General features: G+C 58.5%; 1 protein-coding gene across 1 annotated transcript in view; it reads right to left on the reverse strand.

Annotated features, from left to right (window-relative positions):
* Positions 1-14,347, reverse strand: part of TCERG1L (transcription elongation regulator 1 like) — a 179,171-nt gene that overhangs the window by 42,606 nt on the left and 122,218 nt on the right. Inside the window, exon 7 of the mRNA XM_032312719.1 lies at positions 3,269-3,423. Within this exon, the coding sequence (XP_032168610.1) occupies positions 3,269-3,423 (155 nt within the window). The remainder of the gene's footprint in view (positions 1-3,268; positions 3,424-14,347) is intronic.

Here is a 14,347-nt window from a genome sequence, read left to right on the forward strand (position 1 = left end):
TGAAGCACTGATCTGTGAACCGGGTAATTTAGATCCTGCTGTTAAATTAATTAAACAAGAGGCCATTAGGCTGCCAGGGCTCTGAGACCTGGGAGGTCCACTTAAGCAAACTGAAACCAAGGCCCGTGAATGTCTCAGGGCTGCAGCATCACTCACGATGCCGAGAATGGCCAGTCGCAGACCGCCAAGGGGGCTCGGAGCTAAGGCCAATCCCACCTTCTCTGCCCGCCTCTCCCCGGTTCCCGTCAGCACCAGGTGCGTGTCCGATGTGGCCCTGCTCCACGGGAACCCAGTTTCTGCACAAACAAACTCTCGCAGCGTTTCATACACCTCGGTTTATCCTCCACCTGCCCCCCACCCCAGTCCTCCCCTGGCCTGATACGGCGGCAGGCTCAGTGCCGAGTTCTGCCAACGCCCCTCTGTCTCTCCTAGACCTGGTGTCACTGGGCCCAAAGGACAGAAGCCACAGGGCAGCCGTGCACCGCCTTAATGAGTTCCTTTCTCGTGCCTGCCAGTGCTTTGGGGGAAAAAGAGGGAAGGAGGGAAGGGGGTAGGCGGGCGGGCGGCGGGAGGAAGGGAGGGAGAGCGGCACCCAGTCATCTCCAGCGTGAGCTAAGGGAACTCTGCATTATTTGTCTGTGACCAACCCAACCCACTCGCAGCTGCGGCGGCTGCCCTTCGGCCGGTCTCGTGGGACTGGAGGGTCTCGTGAGGCTGAGGGGGGCCGTGCTCGGCTGCCCTGTGAGTTGGGCCTTGGGAGATTGTTTTCTATGAGGATTTGTTTTCAAACCTTTCAATGACACATCCCTTTTAAAAATGGACGCAGCCCTCGACCATTCTCTTACACCATACACAAAGATAAACTCGAAGTGGATAAGAGACCTCAACGTGAGACAGGAATCCATCAGAATCCTAGAGGAGAACACAGGCAGTAATCTCTTCGATATCAGCCACAGCAACTTCTTTCAAGATATGTCTCCAAAGGCAAAGGAAACAAAAGCCAAAATAAACTTTTGGGACTACATCAACATCAAAAACTTCTGCACAGCCAAGGAAACAGTGAACAAAACAAAGAGGCAACCCACAGAATAGGAGAAGATATTTGCAAATGACAGTACAGACAAAAGGCTGATATCCAGGATCTATAAAGAACTCCTCAAACTCAACACATACAAAACAGACAATCATATCAAAAAACGGGCGGAAGATATGAACAGACACTTCTCCAATAAAGACATACAAATGGCTATCAGACACATGAAAAAATGTTCATCATCACTAGCCCTCAGGGAGATTCAAATTAAAACCACATTGAGATACCACCTTACACCAGTTAGAATGACCAAAATTAGCAAGACAGGAAACAACATGTGTTGGAGGGGATGTGGAGAAAGGGGAACCCTCTTACACTGTTGGTGGGAATGCAAGTTGGTGCAGCCACTTTGGAGAACAGTGTGGAGATTCCTCAAGAAATTAAAAATAGAACTTCTCTATGACCCTGCCATTGCACTCCTGGGTATTTACCCCAAAGATACAGATGTAGTGAAAAGAAGGGCCATCTGTACCCCAATGTTTATAGCAGCAATGGCCACGGTCGCCAAACTGTGGAAAGAACCAAGATGCCCTTCAACGGACGAATGGATAAGGAAGATGTGGTCCATATACACTATGGAGTATGATGCCTCCATCAGAAAGGACGAATCCCCAACTTTTGTAGCAACATGGACGGGACTGGAAGAGATTATGCTGAGTGAAATAAGTCAAGCAGAGAGAGTCAATTATCATATGGTTTCACTTATTTGTGGAGCATAACAAATAGCATGGAGGACAAGGGGAGATGGAGAGGAGAAGGGAGTTGGGGGAACTAGGAGGTGGAGACGAACCATGAGAGACTATGGACTCTGAAAAACAACTGAGGGTTTTGAAGGGGCGGGGGTGGGAGGTTGGGGTACCAGGTGGTGGGTATTAAGGAGCGCATGTATTGCATGGAGCACCGGGTGTGGTGCGTAAACAATGAATTCTGTTACGCTGAAAAGAAATTTAAAACAACAACAACAATAAATAAATAAATAAATAAATAGATAAAAATGGACGCCACCCAATCAGAGGAGGAGACAAAACCACAATCCAACGCTTCCTGTCCCTGCGTGCAGCTGCGTTTCCACAGATGCAATTACATATGCACCTAAGACACCTCCTGTCCCAGCGGGGGCTGCCCCGGGCTCACTGGAGAATGTTCTCGTCAACTCAGGTGAAACAAACCGATGAAACCTGCCTCCCCCGACCCCAACACACCACGCCCGCATTGAAGAGCACCGTTTTCCAGGCTCCTGGCGTGGTTAAAAATGTTTAGAAAACTTTCCAAACACGGTTTTCTAAAGTTCCAGTTAAATGCCTCCGCCTTTGACTGAAACCATGGGTAGATACTGTCGTGCGTCGGCTCTCTATCATGAGAATAAAAATCATCATTGCAAACTCAATAAAATATCCCGTAAAAATAAAACAAAACCCTCTTTCAAGGGGTCAAGATCCAGTTTCCTGGCCTCTCAGGCACGTGTGCGCCTCTCGGGTGGGAGGCCGCTCCGGACTCTGAGTTTCCAGGCGAAGCCAACCCTTGTTCAACCCCCGTGCCTGGCGAGCGGGCTTTCCCAACACCGCAGCTAATAAAAAACACATCACATCTGATGGGAAAGGACCCTTGCCGGAAAGGCTAACCGTTCTTCTCCGGCTCCGGGGAAGCGGGATTTCCACGGTGGTTCGCAGACACGGCGGCCTCTCCGCCCGGCGCCCGACCCCTCGGGCGGGAACGCACCCTCCCCGCCAACACCTGCCTTCCCGGGAAGCCAAGCGCCCTTGGAACAAACAAGGGACGGGTCCGTTCGCAGCTCGGACGGGGGCTGTGAGGGGGAAGGAAACGCGCTCCTGCCTGTACATTGGTCTCCCAAGCGGAGTTCACGAACCATTTGGAATACAAAGTAAACGCTGGCCAATGACCGGGGCGGGGGCTTCAGGAAGCCGAGGACCGGGAAAGCCTCCTCTGAGTTAACCGCTTCACCAAACGCGGACAGAAAGCCCCAACCACCCTGGAAGAAAATGTCTCCGGCAGAAAGTGCCGCAAAACCTCAGCGACTACATTCTCAAAGAGCGAACACAGCGCTTTAGAAATTGGCTTCCGGCCCAGCCAGGCGACCCCCCCGCCCCCGCGTCCCTGCCCGAGCATGAGGGATCCATGCGGGGGACGGTCGCCCGCGGCCCCGCTGCTCATTACGTGCGGGCGCCTCCAGCTTGCGCTTGTGGGGCGGGTCCTCGATGATCCTGTTCAGGTCCCCGCGGTTCTTCAGGTCCAGGGGCTTCTCCCACACGGACAGCTGCATCGTCGGGTTGAAGAAGAAAACCCGGTCGTCGCCCGTCCAGACCACACACCTGTTTGAGTGGAAAACGCGCCTCAGTTCCCCGCAAAGACATGGAGTTCAGAAATCAGCGGCGTGCGACCTGACCCAGAAGCCCCTGGGGCCCGAAATCCTCACCTTGGCAAAGGTACTTCTGTCCCATCTAAGTCATAATGGCCGTGTCTGGTTTTCTGGGCAGCTTCACAGAGCTTCTCCTATTTTCCCATTCAGCTAACGGGTAAATATTCCTCTGACTGTCCTTCTATGGGGTAGGGACAGCAGAGCTGAGCAAAGCGGGCAGCTCAATGCGGCCCTGGGGGTCCAAGCTCGTCCTGGTACACCAGCTTCCTCCGTGTGACCCTGCGCTCTGGGGACCTCTGGCCGCCCACAGGGGACCACATGATTTGGAGGGGCTTCCCGGTACACATTGCTGATTCCCAGGACTTGGAGACATCGGCACATCCTACTCTCGTACATCCGAGACATTAAACGGGCCACTGTGTTTAGCAGCTCTGCCCACATTCTCCAGTTTGTTTCTAGAAGAACAAAGAATTAAGCTTTGTGTTTTCATATTAGGAATCTGAAATTTCCAAATGGAGTAAGAGGCCATTTGAAGACCCCATCTCTGAGGAGGGCATCAGAGAGGGGGAAAGATTAAGAAGTGAAGAAAAACAAAACAAAGAAAGGCTGGGGTCCCTAACGTGTATGAGTGGGTCTGTAAGGCTCCGTGCACAGGAACCCGGGTCCAGCAGTGGCCAAAAGAATGCGGCCGCGCAAGGCCCCCGGCCCAGCCTCTGGCTCTGTCCCAAAGGTGGGCCGGGGTGGGGCAGCAAGGCCCGCTTCTGGTCTGGGCTCCTGGACGTTTCTCCTTGGGCCAGTCCCCCCATCCCTGGGCCCCAGCTTCCCACAGCGGCCTCCCAGAGCCCTGCAGGCCAGGGTTCCCGGATTCCAGAAGCGGTGGGACTGCGCAGGAAAGCCCACATGTACTGACCACCTGTGGCTATTGGTTTTCCTCTAACAAGGGACGTCTGACCGATAAGGAGCTACCTCTAGGCCCTGCCTTCATCCCTGGTGACCCACTGCTCCCGTGCCCAGCCGGCCATGCACAGCTGTGCACCGTCAGGACAAAGCAAGCCAGCACCAGACACTCAGCTCTGCATAGAGGACACCCTCTAACCGGACTCTGCCTCCTTGCCCAGCCAGACACTTCCCATGGGCCGTGCAGAGGGCTTGGGGGCTGAACCCTGCGTTCTGGGATTCTGAACAGACCAGGATCCTTCCCAGAGGGGTGCGGAGATGGTCTGACGGATCTGCATGCCGGCTGGGCCAGGGCCGTGGGTGTGGTAGGCAGAATGAGGCTCCCTAAAATGTCCACGTCTTAATCCCTGGGACTGGGAATGTGTGACCTCCCACAGCAAGGGCAGCTTTGCAGCTGTGGGAAGCACTGTCCTGAGACCAGAAATGATCCTGGATTGTCTGCGTGCAAGAGGGAGGCAGGAGGGCCCGAGTTAGAGGAGAGGTCGCGGAAGCAGAGGTCAGACACACGTGAGGCGGGGGCGGGGGAGGGAGGACCCCATGTGTGGGTCTCCGGGACGGAGGATGGGCGACGGGTCTTCCCCGGACCTCGGGGAGCAGGCGGCCCCACCCACACCTGGATTTGTGTCCCGTGAGACGCAGTGGGATTTCTGACCTCCAGAATTATGAGATGCTGAGTTTGTGGAGTTGTGGAGTTGCACCTTCTGGGTTTGTGGCAGACTGTGGCCTCTCTCTGTCCTGGGCACCAGCATGAGAACCCGCCTCCAGCCAGAAGTCCCCCAAACCCCAAGCAGCGGGCCCACACGCACTGCCCACCATTGGCCTAGACACGAAGGTAGAATATGGTGACCCGCCCTCTGGCTGACATCGCCTTCAGCTCTGGGCCTGTCCTTGACCTTCAGGTGACCTTGGGAGCTTCCCCTCATCCAGGTGGCCTCAGTTCCATCCTGTGTATAGGACGGGCTGGAAGGGAAATGTGCATTATTCTACCCCACCCCACCCCAACCCCGTTAAGGGGACTTGGAGGCAAGTTGCCGGGTCCCTGTGTTTCTGAGAGGCAGGGGCTCCTGGGCCCACAGGGGTTTTGCCCAAGTCCGTGCAGGGGCTGGAAGTCGAGGGGAGGGTTGGCAACCGGGCGCCGGACTTCGGATCCTGTCCTTGCCCTCGCGTGCCTGGGTGGGCCCTGCTCCGCCTCTGCACGCCAGAAGGAGCTACGAGTTCTGTCGGGAGCTACTCCTCGGCACCGGAAGTTAGTACAGAGTTTAAGCCGAAGGTAATTACGTTGAACCGAGTTCTCCGGATGGGATTCTGGGCTGGCGGGGACCACAAGCCCTGTCCGAGCAACACGGCTCCTCCCTACTCAGACGCAGCTCTAGGGAGGGCGGGCACCTGGCTTGTCTGGGGGCTGTGCTCCCGGCAGCCGCAGCCCTTGTCGGGGCACCCCATGGCCCAGCCTGTGCGCTCAGGGGGCTGAAGGGGATGGTTTTCCCGTGCTCATCAGCACCCGGTTTCTCGGGACGGTGGTTCCTGCCAGGTCAGGGGCAAGCAGCTTGGGGGGACAGCAGGCGCCGAGCTCCTCCTGTCACTGCCCTGTGCCCACTCACGCTCCTGGTGCCCATGGCGGCCCACGCGGCCCCACATGCGGCTGCGGAAGCTTCTCCGACTGCGGGTCCGAAGCTGCCGGCGGCAGGCTCGTCCGTGGTGGCTGACGGCCCTTGGCCTGAGCGGAATATTCCAGAGCAGCTCTGGCTCCTTGCGTTCCTGTCAGCCCCTCCCCACCGCGTCTGCCCAGGAGCCCCGACCTCACCTGATGGGGCAGAGAACGACTTCTGCCAAACCTGCTGCAGCTAACAGTCCTCCTGGGCACCACGGCCCCTGGCGGCCGGGCACCATGTCCCCCCCACGGCTCCCCAGCAGCCCCAGAGCCCCACCCCCAGCGCTGACTGACCTGCTCCCTCCTCTGGAGCCCTGGAGGGAGAGAGCACTCAGCTGGGCGTCCGGGGGCGCAGAGACCTGGCCTCCAGTGCGGCTCGGCCTCTGTGCCTGGAGCACCCCAGCCTGCGGAGCCGTGGTCTTGCCATCCTCATCTTTAAGAGGCTGATGGACGAGGGTCTAGTCCCAGATGGTTTCCTAAATCCCTCCCAGCCTTTATTCCACTTTCTGTTCTTTTCTCTTCATTTCTCAGTTTGGGGCCAGGCCCCCAGTTATAGTCCTGCTGCTGCCCCTCCCCTCACAGGCAGGTGCACCCAAGCCGGGCTCCCACGCTCGGTGGTCCGGGACTCAGGCCGCACATTCTCAGTCCTTAGATAATGTGCTCAGCCTGTCCCGACCCCTCTCTGAGGCTGCGCCTCTGCTGGGGCTGTCTGCAGCTCCTAACTGCCTGACTCGGGGTGAAGGGGTGGGTGCGATCCATGCTCCAGGGCCCCCGGTCTTGGCCGCAGCTTCCCTGCCGGCTTTCCTGCTCCCCCTGCCTAGACATCCCTCCTTCCTAACACACAGGCATCCAGATCGCTCCTGCTGCTCCCCTGGGACACGGAGCAGGACAAATCCCAAAGGGGAGGAAGAACTAAGTGTTCCAGGAGGCTTTCCAACAGGTGAGACAGCAGCTGTGCCCGCACCAGGGACACCTGCCTCCACGAGCCCCCACCACCTCCCTCTTCCCTGGAAGACCTGCTCTCTGGGTTTTCAAAACCAAGACCCGATGCCACCAAACACAGCACAGCCATCCCTATGGCCACTCAAGGACGCAGCCGGCAATGTGAGATATTTACCGGGAAGGGAGTGGTTAACCGGGCTCTGCGGACAGGACACGGTCCTGGAACACTCCCGTTCATCCCACAGGCAGCTGGGCCGTGGAAATGCAGGTTTCCAGCGGCTCGGAGCGCTGTCCGTCTGGCTATGGGCATGGGCGGAGAGCAGAGCTGGCTCTGGACCAAGGTCCGTGAAGGGGCCCAGCCTCAGATCAGCTCCGCGCCCTCCCACCTGGCTTTGGGAGGCTGTCCTACCGCGGAGCAGCTGGCCTCCTAGGTGGTCGACTCTAAGTCACTCGTCTCCCTAAGACCCAGGCAGGGTGCTGGGTCCTGAGAAAGTTCTGGTCAGCAGCGTGGAGGGGACTTGAGAATAAGAAGCTGAAGACGAGGGGAGATACCCACTGCTCCCTGGTTGGGCAGTCCACGGCCTGTCATGCAGTGTCCGAGGGCTCAAGAGCGTTCCCACTCTGGTTCCTCGGCAGCTACGAAGCAATCTCGTGTTGACCTGACGCTGTGCTCAAGGGAGGCCAGTGGGTCTGGGCAGGCGGGCCTGGGTGGGTGAGGCTCATGGGTGAACTGGGGCAGTAATCTGGACAAGTGGCTTATAGCCCGGTGGGTCTGGGCAAACAGGCTTGGACACCCAAATCTGGACTAGACGGCCTAGCCACTAGTCCAAGCGGGGTGCAAGCGGGGGCCTGGACAGGAGGCCTCGACAGAAGGGTCTGGCAGGTGGGTCTGGCCAGCAGGGAATTAGGGTCTGTGCTGAAACAGCGCCCAGGGCCAGGCTGACTAGTGTGAGGGGCCCCAGGTTCCTGGCCTCCTCTAGTGGAGACACGGAGGCAGGGGAGGCCCCCATCGGACCGACCTCCGGCAGGGCCTGGGGGACCCACTTGAATTCCTGGCAGGGTCTTGGTTCTCAAAGAAAACCAGGCGTCACATCAGCCCAGACCGGAGCAGCCAGGGCAAGTCCGCTCTCTCCAGCACCAGGCGCTGCCGCTGAGGGCCACCAGCCTGCTGAGCCCGGTCCCCAATGAAACCTGCGGCCCCCACACTCGGAGACACGCCGCCCCACAGCAAGGCCCAGGTCTTCCCCCCGCAGGTGCTCGCGGTTCATTCTACCACTGACTTCCCGAGGGACCTGCCCCCGGCCCCACGCGCTGCTGTGAACTCTAGGAAGAGACTCACACCGGGGACATATTTGGCACAATTCTCCACAGATTCTGGGTCAGCCAGCTGTTTCGGGGACACGCAGGCTCCGTAAGCTCCCGGAGCTGAGTCCAGGGACACCACTCCCACATCCGAGTCACTGGAAGGGCCAGCACCCAAACCTAACAGTGTAGGCAGGAATCCCCACCCAGCTCCGAGGAGGGGAAGCGAGGACCTAATTAGGCACCGAGGAGGGGAGTATTGCCAGGGAGAAAGCCTAGCGAGGACAATTAACATGGCACGTTTCCATCCAGGCTACAAAGAACCCAGTTTCGGTGCCATGGGGACACGGGTGGACTGGAGGCACAGAGCTGGTGGCAGGGTAAATAGCGTGGTCCCCCGGGAGAAGTCTGCCCGTCCACTTGTTACGGTTGGTTTCAACGAGACGGAGCCAGCTGTAACATGCAAAATTAATTTTATGTATCATTTTATGCACATTTTAAGTAATATGTATACGTTCGCCTTCTTTAATCACGCTACACAGTATCTGGAGAGCTGCCACATTCCCTCTTCTCTTTAACTGTCCCCGTGTCCCAGAGGATGTCATTAGCACATCACAGTTATTCCAGGCTGGGACAGAACATCCCCCACCTCAGCAGCCCTCACAGAGGAGAACCTGGATCCTGTCTAGTGAGGCTGCCCTGGCCGCTACAGGACGCGCCAGGGGTCCCAGGGGCACCTGAGGACTGCAGACCCCGAGGGCCACATTGTAGCTCTAGGAGTATCCAAAGATTCCCACTGGGTCCTTCCCTCTCTCCACCTGATTTGTTCCCCCCACCTGCCTGACCCAGGAGGACTGTCCTGAGGGGACAGAGCCTGACGTTCCCCGGGTCTCCCCGCAGGGCTTACGGCCTGGACCGAAAAGCAGGGTCTGGGCCCCCTTTGCCCCTCCCTCCCTGTCCTCACCCCTCCTCTGCTCAGGGAGGGGTGGCCCAGCAGCGCGCAGGAGCTCTGGCTGATGCACGGGCGGGCTGGGTAAGGGGCACAGAGTAATGGAGGAGAAGGTAAAAGCCTCCCTGCCGCCTTCTGTCCTGTGATAGTGGGATCTGCAGTAAGAAAGGCATATTTGGTCTTGTCACTGTTTCTGGCACAGCACTCCCCAAATCCTGGGGATCGCCTAAGACACGAGAGCAGAGAGATGGTCTCTTAGTCGCATCACCAGCCCTTTATGCCAAAGAGATGACTTGGGGACAGTCCACAGGGATGGGGGCAGGTGGCCAGAGAACCCGCCCTGTGACTAGAGGGTTGGAACGTTCCACACCCCCCTCACAGCTCTTAGGATAGAAGGGGGGTCACCAACGGCCAATGACTTAGTCAATCGTGCCTACACCGTGAAGCCTCCACGAAAACCCAAAAGGAGGGGGACCAGAGGCCTTCTTTGTGGGTGACCCCATGGAGCTGGCAGGGGTGGATCCGGGAGAGAACGTGGAAGCTCCTCGCCCCCCCCCACACCTCGCCCCTGCACTTCCTCCGCCGGCCGTTCCCGGGCTGTTCCCCTCTACAGTGAACCGGAAATCTAGTACATACAGAGCTTCCCAGTTCCACAAGCTGCGCTAGCGAATTAATCCAGCCGGAGGAGGGGTCACGGGGATCTCTGATGCACAGCCAGCCAACACCAGCAGAGGGGACAGCCTGGACTGGACACTGGGGTCCGCAGTGGGGAGGGGGTGGTCTCGGGGACCGAGCCTCTGACCTGCGTGCGGGGTCTGAGCCGTCTGCAGGCAGACAGTGTCCGACCGAGTTAACCTGGAGGACAGCCAGCTGGTGCCGCAGACGGCTCAGTGAGGGAAGACCCACAGCGGGGGTGGCGGACGTAGGGTCGTGCGTGGAGTCCTGAGAGCCCAGGAGACCCAGGAGGTGCTGCCATCTTCCCTCCCCGGCCCGCTCTCCGCCCTGGCCACCCCGGGCGCAGCGCCCACCCCGATGGCGCTGGTTCAGGGAAGAGTGCGTGGATGTCCAGGTGATGTCTGCTCCTGCGGACAAGGCCACAACTGCCCACAGCCATGACTTGTCGTTGAGGAAACACACTCATGTCCAATCAGCACCTGGACGTGGTGGCTTTGCCATCCCCCAGGGAGACCCTCAGGCTGTGGCCTCGCAGTGTCATTCCAGACAAAAGGCGGTCCAGACGCTGGACGTGTGGGTGCCACCCGGAGAAAGGTCGGGACGCTGAGAGCGCACGGCCCGGACCACCGACGGGGGCAGCTTGGCACCGGACAGCCGGTGTCGCTGGGAGAAGGGGCCCCGCTCCTCCCGCGGAGGGAAGGGGGGAGGAGAGGCGGGGCGGCGGGGGGAGGGAAGGGGGGAGGAGAGGCGCGGCGGCGGGGGGAGGGAAGGGGGAGGAGAGGCGGGGCGGCGGGGGGGGGGAGGGAAGGGGGAGGAGGGGCGGGGCGGCGGGGTCGGCCGAGGCGGCTTCTGGGCTGTGCCCTCCGCGCAGCGCCCGGGGAGGGTGTTTTGGCTGATGGGGGTCCATGGGCCGTGTGCGCCTGTCCCGCTCTGAGCGGTCACCGGCGCCCTCCGTCCGAACTCCGGACAGCGTCTCTCCCCCGGCCTCCGGGTCCTGCGCGTCCGTCTCTCTCCCGTTTCCAAAGAGCAGCAGGAAGGCGCGCTGCAGCCGCGCGCGGAGCTGGGCTCCCGTCCGGAGTCCCGGCTGCCGTCTGTCCAGCCTCTCGGAGAGGAGACCTGGCCCTCGGGAGGCCTGTTCCCAACACCGGAACGAGGCCCAGGACCGCCACGCATTGTCTTCACAGAACAAAGGTCCCGACGGCTCCATCTTGACCGTGGCTCTGGGCTTTGGGAGACTCTGCCTTTCTGGGGAGTCACGGTGTCAGGGACACAGGGTCTGCTCCCTGCACCAGGCCCTGGCCCTTCCCGGTCACAGGACGCAGGCCGGAGTCCCGCAGCGGCTCCTCACACCCCATCACCGCCTCGTTATGAAAGCGAGGCCCGGGGACTCCTGCGAGCGAGCGGGGAGCCGCGCGGACACGACACTTCTCCGAGTCCCAGGGGCTGCTCGCCCGGGAGCTCGCTGTGGGTGGCAATGGCCTCCTCCTCACGCACCCCTCCTCGGCCTTCCCCAAGCTGGACTGACATTTCACTGAACATCGGAATCGCCTCCCCAACATCACGTGTCACCCGTCCCTTCCTCGACAGAACGAGAGACTCGACAGTGCTAAGGGGACACGGTGACATTTGGCTTCACTTCAGCGGTGAGTGCGCGAGGCAGGGATGGCTGCGGGTTCTGGCCACCGTGACCTCCGCGAGGAGAGCGCATGTCCCGCGGGGGGACAGCCCGGCATCCTCGTCACGGCATTTTCTGATAACCTTGTTCTCGTCAAACGTCACCCACACCAACGATGCTCTGGGGAATTTCCTTTCTGGGAAGGTTCTACCAACTTCACCCAAGAACAAGCCAAGCGTGTCCACTACCAAGATTTAGAAAAACCCAGAGAACCTGCTATTAAAACATCACACTCAGCGGATGGGTAGTTACGACTGAATAAAAAACGCCGTCAGTCGCGGCTAAGACAACGAATAAAATCAGAATGAGAAGCGTGCCGTGGTCACACAGTCGGGGTGAGCAGGGCGTGCACCCGGGCGTCGTGCCTCTAGGCTCCTGTCCAGAGGAGGCCCTCCCGCTCCCAGGCAGAAGGCTACACGCGCCGCCAGCTTCTCCGTGGCCACACTGGGACTCCCACGCCAACCATAGCCACTTGGGCAGCGTCCCACACGCTCCCTCCAAACTGTGTCCTTCCTCACGGCAGCTGGGAGGTGGCACCCGCTGGCTGGCCGAGTCAGCTTCCTGCCGGTGCCTCCAGCGCTGCTCGTCCCGAGCACGCCCTCATCTCCTTCTAAGCTGCTGGGAAAAGGACTTGGGGTTTGCTCTGAAGGCATCACAGACATAAAACTTGCTACATTAATTTTGACTTCTTGGAAAATGGTCTTATTTCACAACAATGTTCATTTTTTTTAATTTTACAAAAATAGAGAATTACTTGTAAATCCATAGTCTTGTAAAGAATTGTAAAATGTTATTGATTGGCACCAGCACTGATTGTCAATTGAGCCAAAGCTCATGAACTTTACACTTTAACAGTTTTCAGTTTTTTTCGTGTCTTCAACGGTTCTAAGGAGAACATTTTCATGACCCTCCAATTAGAGAGTGGCTGAGTTGTCCCCGAATGGCCTGTGGGTCAAAACCCAAATTATAAAGGAGGAAGGTGAGCCCGAGAAATGGATACACAGAGATCCGTAAGAGACCGACAGTGCCACTCCGGGACGGCCACAGGGAAGACAGGCGCAGACCCAGAAGACAGGTCCGGATCCCCTCATGCTCTCCCTCCGGCCGCTTCTTCCATGTTGAGGCAGATAGGGCGTCACTTTCTATGAAAGTTCATACATAGTCTTCATTTTCTTTTTCTCCTGAAAATTCCATGTGTCAGATGATGACACCCTGAGGCCCTCCTGGCGGCACGCGTCTCCGTGAGCTTCTGAGTCGCAGACCGGCTGAAGACACCGTTTCGGGCTCCGAAGCCATCCATGCCCGTGGTTTGGCTGGCACAGGTGGGAAGAATGAGGGTCGGCTCCTCCCCCGTGTCCACCGGGCGTCCCGGCACTGGCCTGGCATCTCTAAAGGTATCCGTGCGATGCTGGTGCTTTGAAGAAGGCTGTACGTCGGGCCGTGTGTCTTGGCCGCACGGTCAGAAATGATCACGGAAGCCACTCGTTTGCGGCGCTCCCCTCACTCACCGGCCTCCCACGGAACCACGAGCAGGACTGCCTTCCCCGGTCTTGCTTGCAAAGCTTTCGCCGGGGTCCCCAAGGAGCAGAGCTTCCAACCTTTCACAGCAAGTTTCTCCTGTCCCACTACGTTCGAGTGATTCTGGGTCTTAGCTGACCCTGCCGCCCTCCCACACATTCAACGGCTCAGCTCCAATTTGGTAAAAATGTGAGCACAGTGAAAACGTTAGCAGAGTAAGAATATTTTGATTTCCATTTTAGGGGCACCTGATTGGCTCAGCCCATGAAGCATCAGGGTCCTGGGACCGAGCCCCACATCAGGTTCCCTGCTCAGTGAGGAGCCTGCTTCTCCCTCTGCCTCCCCCCGGGTTCTTGTCTCTTTCTCCCTCTCTCTGTCTCAAATGAATAAATAAAATCTTTTTTTTTTTTTAAAAAGAATGTTTTGATTTCCATTTTTTCCCCATTTTACATATTCTGAATAGATTCCAAAACCTCTTACTTCCTTATGTGATGCCAGCTGCCCCCCTGGAGCTCTGTGGTGGTCAAGAGTGGTCCTTTCCCAGCCTATGTGGCCTGCCCCACCTATGCTGAAACCTCTAGAATCTTCTAGAAATCCCAAGTTTTCTCTGGAGAATGTTGGTCTGAGGTCAAGGCTCAGGTTCACAGGTGATGTCTCGCTCCTGGCTCTTGGCCTGAGCCCTCACACTTCCCTCTGGAGGAGGGTCTGCTCCTGGGGACAGGAATGGGGCCTGCCTGACCACTGGGGCCACCGTGGAGAAGGCATGCCTTCGGGGAGGAGCGAGGACCAGACTCCCCCAGACTTGAGTGGGGAGCCCTGGTGCTGGACGGTGACATGTAAAGAGACTCGGTGAAAACACGGAGTTCCTGGGGGATGGCGTCCACCCCACGGTCACCCCGTCACACCCGCGGACATGCCTGTATTCCCTGCTCACCTCCAAGGGACCCAGTCACGTCCCTCCGACCCCTACCCCGCCTCCGCATGAACACCTCACCATCAAATCCTCTGAACGAGAGGCACAGTGTTCCCGGAAGAGTCGCCGTCTGGATGACGGAAGCGTCAACATGCCATGGGCCGATTCCGACGCCCTGATGTACAAGTGGCTGGTGAGGGTGACAGAGCCAGGGCCCTGCACCTGCCGTGGGTCCCTCTGTCCTCCGACTTCCTGAGAACCAATGGCCCAGAAGAAAGGCCGCCCAGAGCAAACA

Source organism: Mustela erminea, chromosome 14 (assembly GCF_009829155.1).
Source record: "Mustela erminea isolate mMusErm1 chromosome 14, mMusErm1.Pri, whole genome shotgun sequence".
Taxonomy (NCBI): domain Eukaryota; kingdom Metazoa; phylum Chordata; class Mammalia; order Carnivora; family Mustelidae; genus Mustela; species Mustela erminea.